Below are 12,240 nucleotides of genomic sequence, written 5' to 3'. Positions count from 1 at the left end.
TCATTCAGCGTCAGTCATTCATTCTATCTCATGTCAAATTATTAATTGTCAAAATCCCTCTTTCTTTCCTTCTCGCTCACATTGTGCCGGGGCGTGTGGTTGTAGCTAGAAAAGTATAATTTTTTATATAAAAATGGCAGTAGGAGACGTAAAAACCGCCCAAGGCCTCAACGAACTCAACACATACTTGGCCGATAAAAGCTATGTGTCAGGGTAAGTGGATTTATAGGAGAAATACTGGTACCACGTCAACCTGACACAGATTGCAAGAAACTTGTTATAACCTCAAATCTTTAAATTCTGAAATAATGTCCATATTAATGTACTAATCAAGATACCCACAGAACGAAAACGATGTTCGTTGCAACTTCAATGTTATCTTGATCAGCGTGACCTTGATTAACAGCTGTAAGTTATCACTTTGGTATATTCATTCAGTATTGGTTATTTTTAGTTACGTTCCAACCCAAGCCGACTTCCAAGTGTTTGAGCAAGTCGGCAAGGCCCCGAACAACAGCTTGCCTCATGCCCTCCGGTGGTACAACCAAATCGCGTCGTACTCTGCCGACGAGCGCAAGTCATGGGCTGCTGGAGTGAGCCCACTGACCGCTGGAGGCAAGACCACCACAGCGCCCGCCCCCGCCGCCAAGGACGATGACGATGATGACGTCGACCTATTCGGCTCTGGTGATGAGGAAGAGGTCAGTAACGTTCCACCTTTACATTTCCCACACTCCATTACTTTTAAAAAATCATTTCAATGTAATGCTCTTCTTTACAGGATGCAGAGGCAGCCAGAATTCGTGAGGAACGTCTCAAAGCCTACGCAGACAAGAAATCCAAGAAACCCACCCTTATTGCTAAGTCATCTATACTCCTTGACGTCAAGCCTTGGGATGATGAAACTGACATGAAGGAGATGGAGAAACTTGTCCGCACCATCGAGATGGACGGTCTCCTATGGGGTGCCTCCAAACTTGTGCCAGTTGGATACGGTATCAACAAACTACAGATCATGTGTGTCATCGAGGATGACAAGGTCTCTGTTGACCTTTTGACTGAGAAGATCCAAGAATACGAAGACTTTGTCCAATCTGTTGATATTGCTGCATTCAACAAAATCTAAAATGTGAAGCCTCCATAATTTTAAGAATACTTTTCAATAAAATCATTTTTTTCCACATCTTATTACTTTTATTACACAATAAAAAAGCTATGTACATACAAAATATAACACAGAAATAATAGTCAGTCAAATAAACTGAGTGCAGCCAATGTGATGCATTTCATTCACTGTAAAAAATCCTAATTTATTCACACCTACTACATAGTGTCTTTTAAACATTTAGTAAAAATATCACAATTCATGAAAACAAAACTGTATTGCACTCTTATTTAAACAACCACACAATACTCTGAGATTAGGCATCTAACTTCAAAATTGTCACCATATGATAAAATATACTTTGGGCCAAGAAAGCTTGAAAACCTTCAAGTACATGATGTACAAACTTAGCCCTGCCAGCAGGCATGCATTTCATAACAACACTTGAAAGCAAACTGTACTAATCTATCATTTGAAACAGTGATGTACAAGTTTCAACAATCTCCTGCTAGGAACTCATCAATGTTCAGGCTATAGAGTCCTTGAGGTTTATCACATCACTGATGCAGTCTCGCTGGCCTTTCGCCCCTATTCTGTGACTAGCAGGTTTTGTAAAGTAATTAACACTCATTCAACTTTGACACCCTTGGGTATAGGAACTGGTACACTGTCACCAACAGTTGCCTGCAGGAACATGTTGGGAATGTCATTGCCAAAGTATATCTTATTGTTAAGTGCGAGAGCCTCGTATCTCTTCAGTTCTAAGTACTCTCTTGTCAACAGCAGTTTGTTAGCCTCAGCCTGTTTCTGCAGATGATAGAAATCTGCCTCTGCTTTGGTTTGCTGTTTGGCTTTGTGAATGCTGTCCTCAATTAGTTCAATCTTCTGCAAAGACTCCTTCTCCATAATTTTCTGTTCATATTGAATTTTCGCCACTTGCGCCTCTTTTTCGGCTTCGATGACGGCCTTGCGCCTTGCTGTCTCTGCTTCCTTTTCAACAACCTAGGAACAGAAAAAATATTGAAAGTCTCAAATAGGTTTTTATAATGTAGAGAGATTCAAGTCCCTATAGAAGTATAATTGGCAACATGTGGATATTACCTTCTGATGTTGTGCAGCAATAAGAAGTTTAGACTTCTCTGCCTCCATAAGTTCGTAGTTCTTACGGATGGTCTCTGGTATCTTTGGTTTCGTTACTCTGACTGCCTGCACCCGCAGTCCCGGCGCCATTTCGTTTAAATCTCTTTGTAGTGCCTAAGAAAACGCAAAAAATATAACTAAGGGAAGGACAATGTAGGATCATTATTTTAGTATAATATAAACTATTCTGCAGTCGGCATGGTGACTATTGAGCTAACGTAACATTTATGTCAATACAAAACTTGCGGTATACGCTCGCTTATGTCGTGGCCCGCAATTCAAGTACAAAAATACTTACAGTTCGTAAATTCTCATCGATTTGATCAAACAGATCAATATAAACTTCATGCAGTGTGTGAGCACTACAGAACTGGTTCAGTTCGTGATGCACCTTGTTGAATATCAGCGTCTTATCGTAGTCTGCGGTGAAGTTACGCACCATGTCTAGCACTGAAAAATAAATAATTCATATTTATTTTATGCAGATTTGCCTTCTGATACCGTAATTATTTTGTCACATCTGCAATAAAAAAAATAAAATACGGAAGTAGTAATCTTATCCAAAAGGCATACAAACAAATTGCGTAATATGATGAAGTAAATAGCCTGTGAATATTCACATTACCCACGCATAATAAATTATCTCATTTCTTTCACACAACTTACAATACAATTAAGAATACATACCACTAATGGGTTCGAGTTTGTTTACAACTTCGATCCGCTCGAAGTATATCATAACACCACCGCTGGTACCGCATGGTACATTCTTCACTTCGTCGGTCTGAAGAGTGGTCTGCAACACAAAATATAATTAGGAACTTGTTTCTTTTCATGTTTTATAAAGAACTTGATGACCATCACTCAAACACAATGCCACAATGAGTAATTGAAAAAGTAAATTAGTTAATTCATTGATTAGTAGTTAAAAGTTAATTGAACTAACTGAGAGCACAAAATACATAGGTACAGAAGTCAATCTACATATAAAGCGCGTTCGAGTCACGCAGACATAGGTGTCTATGTGTGCGTGTTCACAGACGCGCTGTCTCAAAACAACTCAAAACAGTGCGAGCGGGGCTGCCGTTTTCTTGAGATACGCGCGTCACACACAAGGTAGATAAATGTGCACGCGTTTTGATACCTACCTAACTGTAATTTGACTGTAATATTTTTAATTTTAATAACAAAAGAAAAAGTAATAATGGAGTAACAAAAAAAGTCGTATTATACAAGCTGTTGATTTGCATCCGTGCCATAGTCAAGGACGTAAATATGCTAATGATTCTCGACCCAAATCAACGAAAAAATGGGTAGGTAATTTTTTCATGTTTTTTTCTTATTTACGTATATCCGTCAGTGTAACCCAGCCGTACTTTAATTCGGCGCGTGTGTTACTAGCCTTACTACCGCGCTGCGCACTCACACAAACGCAAACGATACATGCACAAAGCATACGCAACGATCGTTCAATAAAAATCGTAGATCATCCAGCCTACCCAAATTCACCCAATCACAGTGCGAGTACTCCCACACACTCGCCTCGCCGCTCCCCGCGTGCCCTTGAAGCCGGAACAAACAAGCGCCGACGGCAAGCAGTGTGTTTGATGTCGCCGCCGCTGCTGCGTACGTGCGCTTTGAATTCCGCGACGTGTAGGTACAAAGTGCGAGATGACGGAAAACTACACGAACACGAGTTGGTGGCGATGGTCCGCCTGTATGCCATCAGTGACAACAGTGTACTAACAGCCATCCATCCTCCGAGCCTTTTCCCAATCATGTTGGGGTCGGCTTCCAGTCTAACCGGATTCAGCTGAGTACCAGTGCTTTACAAGAAGCGACTGCCTATCTGACCTCCTCAACCCAGTTACCCGGGCAACCCGATACCCCTTGGTTAGACTGGTGTCAGACTTACTGGCTTCTGACTACCCGTTACGACTGCCAAGGATGTGCAATGACAGCCGTACATACCTATGTTCCGGGAAATGTTTACCGACCGGGAACCCTCATCACGGAGGGTCATGCTGGTCATGTGACAGACTTATGTGCTAGGACCGTTAACTTAGTGCTTTCGACACATTAAAAACGAATGTGATAGTGTTATGTTAGCTGAAGGACAACCAGCTACTTCGTCGTGCTCGATTGTGCCAAGAGTGTGAAGGTGACAGCTTTGAACAGTACCTCCGGGTAACTAAACTAGGTAGGTAATTTATTTATTTGTACATTTTGTAAATACGTAGTCAGCTTAATCAATTTTATTAGTGTAAATAAGTTGATTTCTTAACCACGCCAATAATACCTACGAGCCGAAAGAATCACCTCGTGCCTACACTTAACTAACACATCTTTCACCAATTTAATCGAAAAGTAAAAACAAAATTACTACGAAATCTTTAATGTTAAAGCAAACCGAAAATGTTATCAATCAGCTGTTAACAGGTCAGTGAACTTTCCTTTAGCGCACCTAGTAGGTATTACGTCATTAATAAGATTTCCGTGTTCCAAGGTCCTAAGACCGTTAAGAAGGAAGCAAAATTTCTAATTATTAACCAATTTAATTCAAAAATAAAAACTAAATCACTGCGAAAACTTTATGCTGAAAGATAAAGCAAAACGAACATTTTATCAATCAGCTGTTAACATGTTAGTGAACTTTCTTTCGCGCACTAGTATTGCTTATTACTGTAGTTAATAAGATATCTGTGTTAAATTTATGCTCAAAAATTAGTAAGTAAAGTAAAACGAAGTTAATGACAATAATGAAGGTGATTTTCGAAACTTTAGGTAAAATGATTCTATCGCGTATCACTCGGTCTCGCTCGCTCGCGCGCTCGCGCTGTCATGTCGTAGATAAGACACTCACACATCGACACTCACGCACACACGTAGACATTAGTTTTCTCTGTCTACGCACACATAGCTGCCATCACGCACACACTGTGGCCGCGGGGGAATTCTGTTATGATTTGTGTTTAACCGTGGGCTAAATTCTGAAATACCATGAAATTACAACATCAAAAAAAGCAGCGCATATTAGCCTTTTCCCACCTACCGTAATTCAAATCGATTATTTACGTATTTAATTTTAACCTCCTTGACTATGGCACGGATGCAAATCAACAGCTTGTATGTAATTGTTCAGTGGACGGTTGTTTGAATACAACAATAAACAGTGAACTGTCGTTTTTTAGCCTGCCGTATTACCTATAGTATGGACCTACTTATTTTCTCATATTTCGATGGTTCTTTTAATAAACGCAGTAGGTAGGTACAGTTAGGTGGGTAGGTAAGCGCCCTGGCGGCCTCTGGCCCAATGCCGTAATAAGTGTGTCGGCCCAGGCGAACCGCCCAACCTACCCTCAAAGATTATTACTAAGTAGTAGCCGTAGTAGGAGTTGATAATTCATGGCGAGAGTATGTTGTAAGGTAGACGAAATAAAACTCGCAAATCAAGGTTTCTGTAGGTAGAAGCAAGCTTAGATCAGGGACTGTACCAACCCATTACATACAAAAATATTTTTTTCGCAAGTAAAGAGTAATAAGTAAGTACCTATAAGTATATGTAAGAATAACAAAATTATAAATTGCGGTTTCTGAAAAAGTTCGGTATCTCGTTCAAACGAATTTCCGTTGAAAGTGTTTATTAACCTCATGTATGCCACATTAAATATTTTATTATTATTGGTTTATATTTCATTTTTCCTGTTTTATTCTCAACAATAAATCAAATAATTAGATACGAGTACCACTACCACGTTAGTTTTATGCGCATAAAAAGTTGACGACCCTAGCGCGACCGCCGAGTTTAGGCATGAAAAGTGAAGTACATACATGAGATTGACTTCTGTACCTATGTATTTTGTGCTGAGAGTCTACATTCTAGGCAATAAAAAAAAAACAGAAATAACCTTCATTGTATGTTTAGTGTGTTATATCATTCTATGAAGCAAGATTAATTTCTAAATTAATATTTTTATTCTAACATTCTGTATTCACCTGCATAAAACTAAATTAGGTTAAATAACTCTCCAAACTTTGACTATGTTCACCAATTACTTACTAAATGAACATTACTCAACCCAATCAAGTCAATAGAATGTTTCAATTAATAAACCACATACTTCCCATTGCATTTACAAATTGTCTGTCCAATCAGATGTAATGTTCGTGGCAAACCTAATGACAACTGAGAAAAATGCGGAAGAGTAGCTACACAAAAACCTTTGTAAGTATGTATGTACCAGTAGGTCGGCAGAGACGAGAGTTGCATGTAGGAACTTGTGCCCGGAAATAAGTAGCAAGACATCATAAAGTTTGGCATAAACTTTTACCTGAATAGCTTTGTATGATGTCAATAGCGGGATCATCATATGGAAGCCCGGCTGACTAGTCACAGGCAGTAACGCCCCTCCCTGCAAATGAGGAAACAATATTTAATACACAATCGAATATTATTCTCCTATACAACTTACGTTCCCTAAAAGTAAGCTTACAAACTCATTAATTGTTGCACACATTAAATTCAATAAGTAGTTACAAGATAACACAAAAAGTAATTAGTGGACAATGTACATTAGTCACCAATACTCAGTCTAATTTTAACTGAATTTTTCCTTTTGCATATTTAGTATTGTACTGTTTTATTGTCAATTGATAACTACACAATACAGGGAACTTTATTGCATTATCTTCAGGTACAATAGCATATTACCGATTGTTGGTGTTCATTCTGATTCATCTGAGAACTATTGCTGATAGCTGTTGGTACCTTAAATAAGTATACACAGACAGTAAAGCAGTAACAAAAGTTATATTAGCCTGGCATTCTGCCAATAACATTTCCAAAATATTCTAGAGCTTCTGCACATGGTTCAACAACACCAACCATAGAATGAAAGATAATGGAGGTTTCGATTAGTCAAAGATTTTTTATATTTGTATTTACTATAGTATGAAGCTTCATATATTTCATATTACTTTAAAAGTTATCATGTTTATAAAATACACAGAAGTTTACTTACCCGGTAATAGACGCCTACATGACCTTCCTCCACTTTGTGCAGCGAGAAGTGCACGGTCACCCCGACTGCCAGTATCAACAAAGCCAGAACTGACGACTGATCCGCCATACCCGGACTGCGGGAACACCAAAGCTTGTTAACTTAATTAAATAATAACAACCGACTACTCAACTATCACAGGCAATTCACCTCCACAAATCCAAGTGAACACTCACGATTAGCGGTATGATGAATGGATAAATATATTTTATGGTTAATTCAAGATTTTATATCCCTATATACGTGGTTTTTGTTCGCACCGGCTTATTAATACTAGCAAAAATCGTGTATTTCCTCGTTTCGACGAAATTTCGATTTCGAACAAATTGCATTATTCGATGACAGTATTGACAATGACAATCAGTTGACGTCTCACGTCGTGTAATATGTAATATTCTGTCAATTTTACACCAGTTCAGAAACGTATTACGCACATCTCTCAGCAAATATTTTATAATATTCAATAAACTCCCGTATGTATTTCTTTATGTACTTCCTTATGTATTTTCTTATATACCTACGCTCTATGAACTCCCCTATGTATCTCCTTACTAGCCGTTTTCCCGGGGTTTCACCCGTGTCCCGTGGGAGTTAGTGCCCGCACCGGGATAAAATATAGCCTATGTTACTCGCAGATAATATAGCTTTCTAATGGTGAAAGAATATTTAAAATCGGTCTAGTCGTTTTTGAGTTTATCCATTACAACCAAACAAAGTTTTCCTCTTTATAATATTAGTATAGATGTACACTCTATGAACTCCCCGAAAAACCGATTAAAACGGGTAAAAGCGAAATAATTACGATAACTCAGAAACTATAAACTCCTACAAACTTGAAGGGAGGTTCTTTATAGAGGGAAAACATGCATTAAGGAGGGATCTTACCAAAATCTATTCCATAAATAAGGGGTTACACGGGGGTTGATAGTTCGCGTGTAAGTCCTGTTTTAGAAGGTTCTTAAAATTTGTAGTTAGCCCGCTTACGATAAAAAAATTGTACAAGGGCGAAGTCGCGGGTGGCTGCTAGTGTAGGATGAGCAGGGAGTACGGTCAAATAGAGTAAAACAAAATACCTCTTTTAACATGTTACATTTATTTAGGTTCGGGACGATTTGCATCTGTAGCACAAACATAAGACTTTCCTTCAGAATGTAACGCATCTAAAACACCGCTCATCGTTGCCTTCAACGCTCTGTACTCTTCGAGTGCCTTCGCACAAAGTTCACCTTCTGGCGAATTCCCTGGCTCGATAAACAGCATTTCCAAAGACCGTTTTAAAAGTTTCTCAGCAGACATTAATTCATCCTGTAAACAAACGTACCTATTTTTAGTTCACACCTTGAATCTAAATTTATCCATTCACCTAGTTACGTTATTTATAGCGTAACTTACCATATATGCTGAGCCAGAGATTTCGCGCCCATCAAAAAGTTTTTTTGCTAGCTGTACCATCGCAGCATGCAGTTCATAGAGTGTGATTGCTGAAATAGTAAAATTGTAGATAAATAAACCATAGGTAATATAAACCTATTGACTAATGTATTCTAAAGGTTTGCTTGGTGGATCTAATCATCAGACCGCCAAAAAAAATTGGCGACAATACTATAATAAATATATCAATAATAACCTTTGGTCCTAGAAATTCCAGGGCATAATGTTTCAATGACTGGTAGTATTTCCTTGCATAATTCCATCTTGCGTCTCATGAGTTTCTTAGTGGGCCTCGGTTCTCTATTTATCGTGTCTCTCAGTACTCCTGCTAAACGTTGTTTAGCCTCTAGTAGCAAATAGTGGTTGGGAGCAAGAATCAGGGAAACGTTTCTTATGTATTCTTCAAGTTCCTTTTCGTCTTTTTTGTCTGTGAAAAGAAAGAAATGTATATATTGTGAAAAGAACTAAGTACCTAGCTTAATCGCGTTCTAATTTTTTTAAACAGTAATAATGTCACACAAATGTAAGGTTGAATTTTCTTGAACACTAGCTGTTTCCCCCGGTTTTATTCTCGTCCCAGGGAACTTTTTCCCGTACCCGGTTAAAGTATAGTACATTTTTTAATCGGGGATAGTGAAGCTTCCTAGCAGTAAAAAAAATATAATCGGTTCAGTACTCTCGGAGCTTTCGGGGTACAAACAATCACACAAATGTCTCCTGTTCATTATATTAGTGTGGATTCCTACTTACTTATAACTCCAAACTTATCCACACAGCACTGAACTTTGAACGCCATATTGTTTTCGGGGAAGGTTTTCGCGCAGTTGTTACAACTCCACTCCTCAGGAGTAGTGTGAGAAACATAACCAGTCTTACACTCTGGACAAATGACGGAGCTCATGTAGGTCCCGATCTCCGTGACATCTGAGCATCGGCTGCAGGTGCACTTGAAGTACTTGCCGATTAATAAGTGCTGTTGACGTATTGACGTGCCCTGAAGAGGAACCAGTAAATTAGTCCAGTTCCTGTTATGGAGACCTAAGATATTGCTGTATTTATACTTATGTTTTTAGCTATAGTCTTCAGTCTTGTTTAGATCATAGATGTAATATACTCATAAGCGATTAGAATAGTAAAACCGAAACATAATTTACGATTTACAGCATATCTATAGCTAAAAGCAATAATTTAGATATCATTTTGCAGACGCAGATCTGTGTATCAAAATATTATATTAATATATTTATGAATTTAGGTCTCCATTACCTCCCAGGCATCTATATCTTCGACTAACATTTATTTTCAATGGGTATATCCCCGAAAATAATAATAGACCGACAAACAGAGACCTACTTAATTTATCCCATTTGTGGTAACAAGAAAAAACTCACCTTCAAAGGATCAGTATAATTATAAAATATAGGTTCTCCTTTCTTGATATCAGTGCTAGCATGGCACACCAACAAATTATTATCATTTATAGACATATGCGTGTTTCCCACACAGTCATGGGCCAACAGGGCCGCTTTCAAGTAGACCCCGCGCAAAATTTCAGCGCAACCAAGCGCAGGCACCGCCGGGCCGCGGACTTCGAAACTGTTCACGTCAATGGCTGCGCAAATCTTCTGAATTAATTCACTGTCTGGTATGTCGTCCATGATACTTAGAGATTGGATGAACTGGAATTTAAAGTGGTATCATATGAAAATACAAAATTATGTGGTTAGCATTTTTTCTAAAGTGGTGCGAAAGTATGCCTATGTGATTTGGGCTATATTGGAAGTCAAAAGACTTCTTCAAATAAGTTATATTGCCTATCCGCATAAATACCACTATTCTTACATTATTAGGTAACATTTACCACGAAAACATAGCAGGCACAATAAATTAACTGACACGTTTATTACCTACGCCCACGTTTAAACGTTTATTACCTTGACAGTGTCTTCCGAAAACTCCCAGACTCTAGTGCCCTTCCGTTCTTCCAAATGCGTTTCTAGCTGCATGAACTCCTTCCATGCTTGAGCTTCAACAGTTCTCTTTATAAAAGCGCGCAGTACCAGTAGGGATCCTACGTTTTGCACCAGCGTCATCGGATGGAGGCCATTGGTCAGTTTAATACTTCTGAAAAAATCGCATTCCATGTCGGAATGCCATTCTGAAAAAAATATTTAATGTCTCGAAATTATAATTCTGTGTATAAGAAATAAAAATCATGTAGGGTAAATTACCCTATCAAAAACTAAACTGAGGAATTTAAAAAGAACTAAACATCCCTCTGTAAAGAGGCTAGTCAGAATGCACGCAAGACTGCTAACCTAGCAACTACCCCAACACAATTTATACTTACTTTTATGAAGATTTTCCGGGCACCCTTCGCCGGGACATACGGGTGCAACCGCACATTTCTTGCAGACGACGAACTTGCTCATCAGAGGCAAGTAGCAGTTGAAACAAACGAGCGACGACTCGCTGTTGGGCCCCAAGACAAACGGCTCATCTGACAGGATCGTCTCACCCGCTTTCAAATCTTTTGCCGCTACTAAGTATCTAAAATAGGAACGTTTTCATTTTTCAAAGAAATAAGGATCCAAATATTCATTAAATATGTTTGACCATAGAACTTAAGATATGTAACGTATTCAAATGTGTTAGAATTTATTTCTGCATCTATTTTGTTACCACACATATTTTTTTGTAAGGAGACCTTACCTTGGACAACGATTTTTCAGATCAAATATTCTAATAGTGTTGGATAGTTAGTATCTCTAAAGTGTTATGCGGGTTGGGTCATATTGAATACCGCTACAGGTAATCCAAGTTTATGCAAGGATTTATTACATTGTCTATCTTTCTGAACTTCGTCAAAGTAGAGTCAGAAACAAGTTTCCAACTTTTTAGTCAAGGATCTTTGAGCACCTTTAAAATCCAAATAAGTATGCACATGTTGCTAATAGTTTTATTCTTATTGTGCGGCTACTTATGTCACAGAGCGCTTAATGGCCTAAACAAATCACAAGACTGTCGCACTCACGACTTCCGCGTTAGGTCAGTACTCGTACAAAGTATTTCTATTTTCTCACCATAAAATAATAATTGTTATATATTCTGCTGCTTTTTATTAATTTATTAAGTATACTAGAATACACACCAAAACACATGCTTGGAATGTCACATCACACATAAGGTCACAAACTCCTTATAAGGTCTAACACACCTGCCGAGTTTTTCACAAGTTTGTACTTCGTACCGCGCGGCCGGAGCAGTCATGTTGGGTACAATGTAACTACAGCACGGACTCAGGTAACCGAGCCGTCTCGCGAGTAACTGAACACTGCGTATTTATAGAAAGGAGCTATTTGTAGAGCCATTACTCTTCCACGGCGCGAATTCTGACAGCCGATGCTTCGATCTCGTACATTGTCTATTGTTTTATGTCCGCGCTATTACGTGTTAATTACTCGTTTAATAGTTACGTTTATGTTGTCTGGTGTGATAGATATG

General features: G+C 38.6%; 4 protein-coding genes across 6 annotated transcripts in view; 2 read left to right on the top strand and 2 right to left on the bottom strand.

Annotated features, from left to right (window-relative positions):
- The window catches only part of LOC110375818 (COP9 signalosome complex subunit 4), a 29,836-nt gene that overhangs the window by 280 nt on the left and 17,316 nt on the right, over positions 1–12,240 (top strand). The gene's annotated exons all lie outside the window — the stretch shown is intronic.
- Positions 47–1,183, top strand: LOC110375824 (elongation factor 1-beta'). Its single transcript, XM_021334087.3, has 3 exons — positions 47–213; positions 455–701; positions 782–1,183. The coding sequence occupies exons 1-3, from the start codon at positions 134–136 to the stop codon at positions 1,124–1,126; spliced, it is 672 nt and encodes a 223-aa protein (XP_021189762.2). The 5' UTR covers positions 47–133; the 3' UTR covers positions 1,127–1,183.
- LOC110375823 (erlin-2) lies at positions 1,172–7,667 on the bottom strand. 3 transcript variants are annotated; one of them, XM_021334086.3, is made up of 7 exons: positions 7,482–7,667; positions 7,267–7,398; positions 6,577–6,657; positions 2,933–3,041; positions 2,544–2,695; positions 2,207–2,359; positions 1,172–2,107 (listed from the first exon to the last, which is right to left on the bottom strand). In XM_021334086.3, exons 2-7 carry the CDS (start codon positions 7,372–7,374, stop codon positions 1,733–1,735), a joined length of 978 nt encoding a protein of 325 aa, XP_021189761.1. In that variant the 5' UTR covers positions 7,375–7,398; positions 7,482–7,667; the 3' UTR covers positions 1,172–1,732. The 3 variants fall into 3 exon arrangements, with proteins under 3 accessions (XP_021189761.1, XP_021189759.1, XP_021189760.1); XM_021334084.3 differs by having other exon boundaries at positions 7,267–7,381; positions 7,456–7,666; XM_021334085.3 differs by having other exon boundaries at positions 7,267–7,381; positions 7,482–7,666.
- On the bottom strand, positions 8,388–12,170 carry LOC110375809 (SET domain-containing protein SmydA-8). The gene is made up of 8 exons (XM_021334068.3): positions 11,954–12,170; positions 11,087–11,286; positions 10,671–10,894; positions 10,128–10,415; positions 9,487–9,730; positions 8,933–9,163; positions 8,698–8,786; positions 8,388–8,610 (listed from the first exon to the last, which is right to left on the bottom strand). The coding sequence occupies exons 1-8, from the start codon at positions 12,004–12,006 to the stop codon at positions 8,398–8,400; spliced, it is 1,542 nt and encodes a 513-aa protein (XP_021189743.3). The 5' UTR covers positions 12,007–12,170; the 3' UTR covers positions 8,388–8,397.

The sequence above is a fragment of the Helicoverpa armigera genome, chromosome 18 (genome assembly GCF_030705265.1).
Source record: "Helicoverpa armigera isolate CAAS_96S chromosome 18, ASM3070526v1, whole genome shotgun sequence".
NCBI lineage: Eukaryota > Metazoa > Arthropoda > Insecta > Lepidoptera > Noctuidae > Helicoverpa > Helicoverpa armigera.
This window is presented reverse-complemented; position numbering and strand designations above follow the sequence as displayed.

Excerpts from the sequence above, each read along its gene's own strand:
- LOC110375823 (XM_021334086.3), bottom strand. The coding sequence starts at position 7,374 with ATGGCGGATCAGTCGTCAGTTCTGGCTTTGTTGATACTGGCAGTCGGG. Across the intron at positions 2,360-2,543 it reads TCGATGAGAATTTACGAACT|GCACTACAAAGAGATTTAAA; the intron begins GTAAGTATTTTT and ends GCGTTTTCTTAG. Across the intron at positions 2,108-2,206 it reads TTGCTGCACAACATCAGAAG|GTTGTTGAAAAGGAAGCAGA; the intron begins GTAATATCCACA and ends TTCTGTTCCTAG.
- LOC110375824 (XM_021334087.3), top strand. The coding sequence starts at position 134 with ATGGCAGTAGGAGACGTAAAAACCGCCCAAGGCCTCAACGAACTCAAC. Across the intron at positions 214-454 it reads GATAAAAGCTATGTGTCAGG|TTACGTTCCAACCCAAGCCG; the intron begins GTAAGTGGATTT and ends GGTTATTTTTAG. Across the intron at positions 702-781 it reads GCTCTGGTGATGAGGAAGAG|GATGCAGAGGCAGCCAGAAT; the intron begins GTCAGTAACGTT and ends TCTTCTTTACAG.
- LOC110375809 (XM_021334068.3), bottom strand. The coding sequence starts at position 12,006 with ATGACTGCTCCGGCCGCGCGGTACGAAGTACAAACTTGTGAAAAACTC. Across the intron at positions 11,287-11,953 it reads ACTTGTGAAAAACTCGGCAG|ATACTTAGTAGCGGCAAAAG; the intron begins GTGTGTTAGACC and ends TTCCTATTTTAG. Across the intron at positions 8,787-8,932 it reads TGGAATTTCTAGGACCAAAG|CAATCACACTCTATGAACTG; the intron begins GTTATTATTGAT and ends TTACTATTTCAG.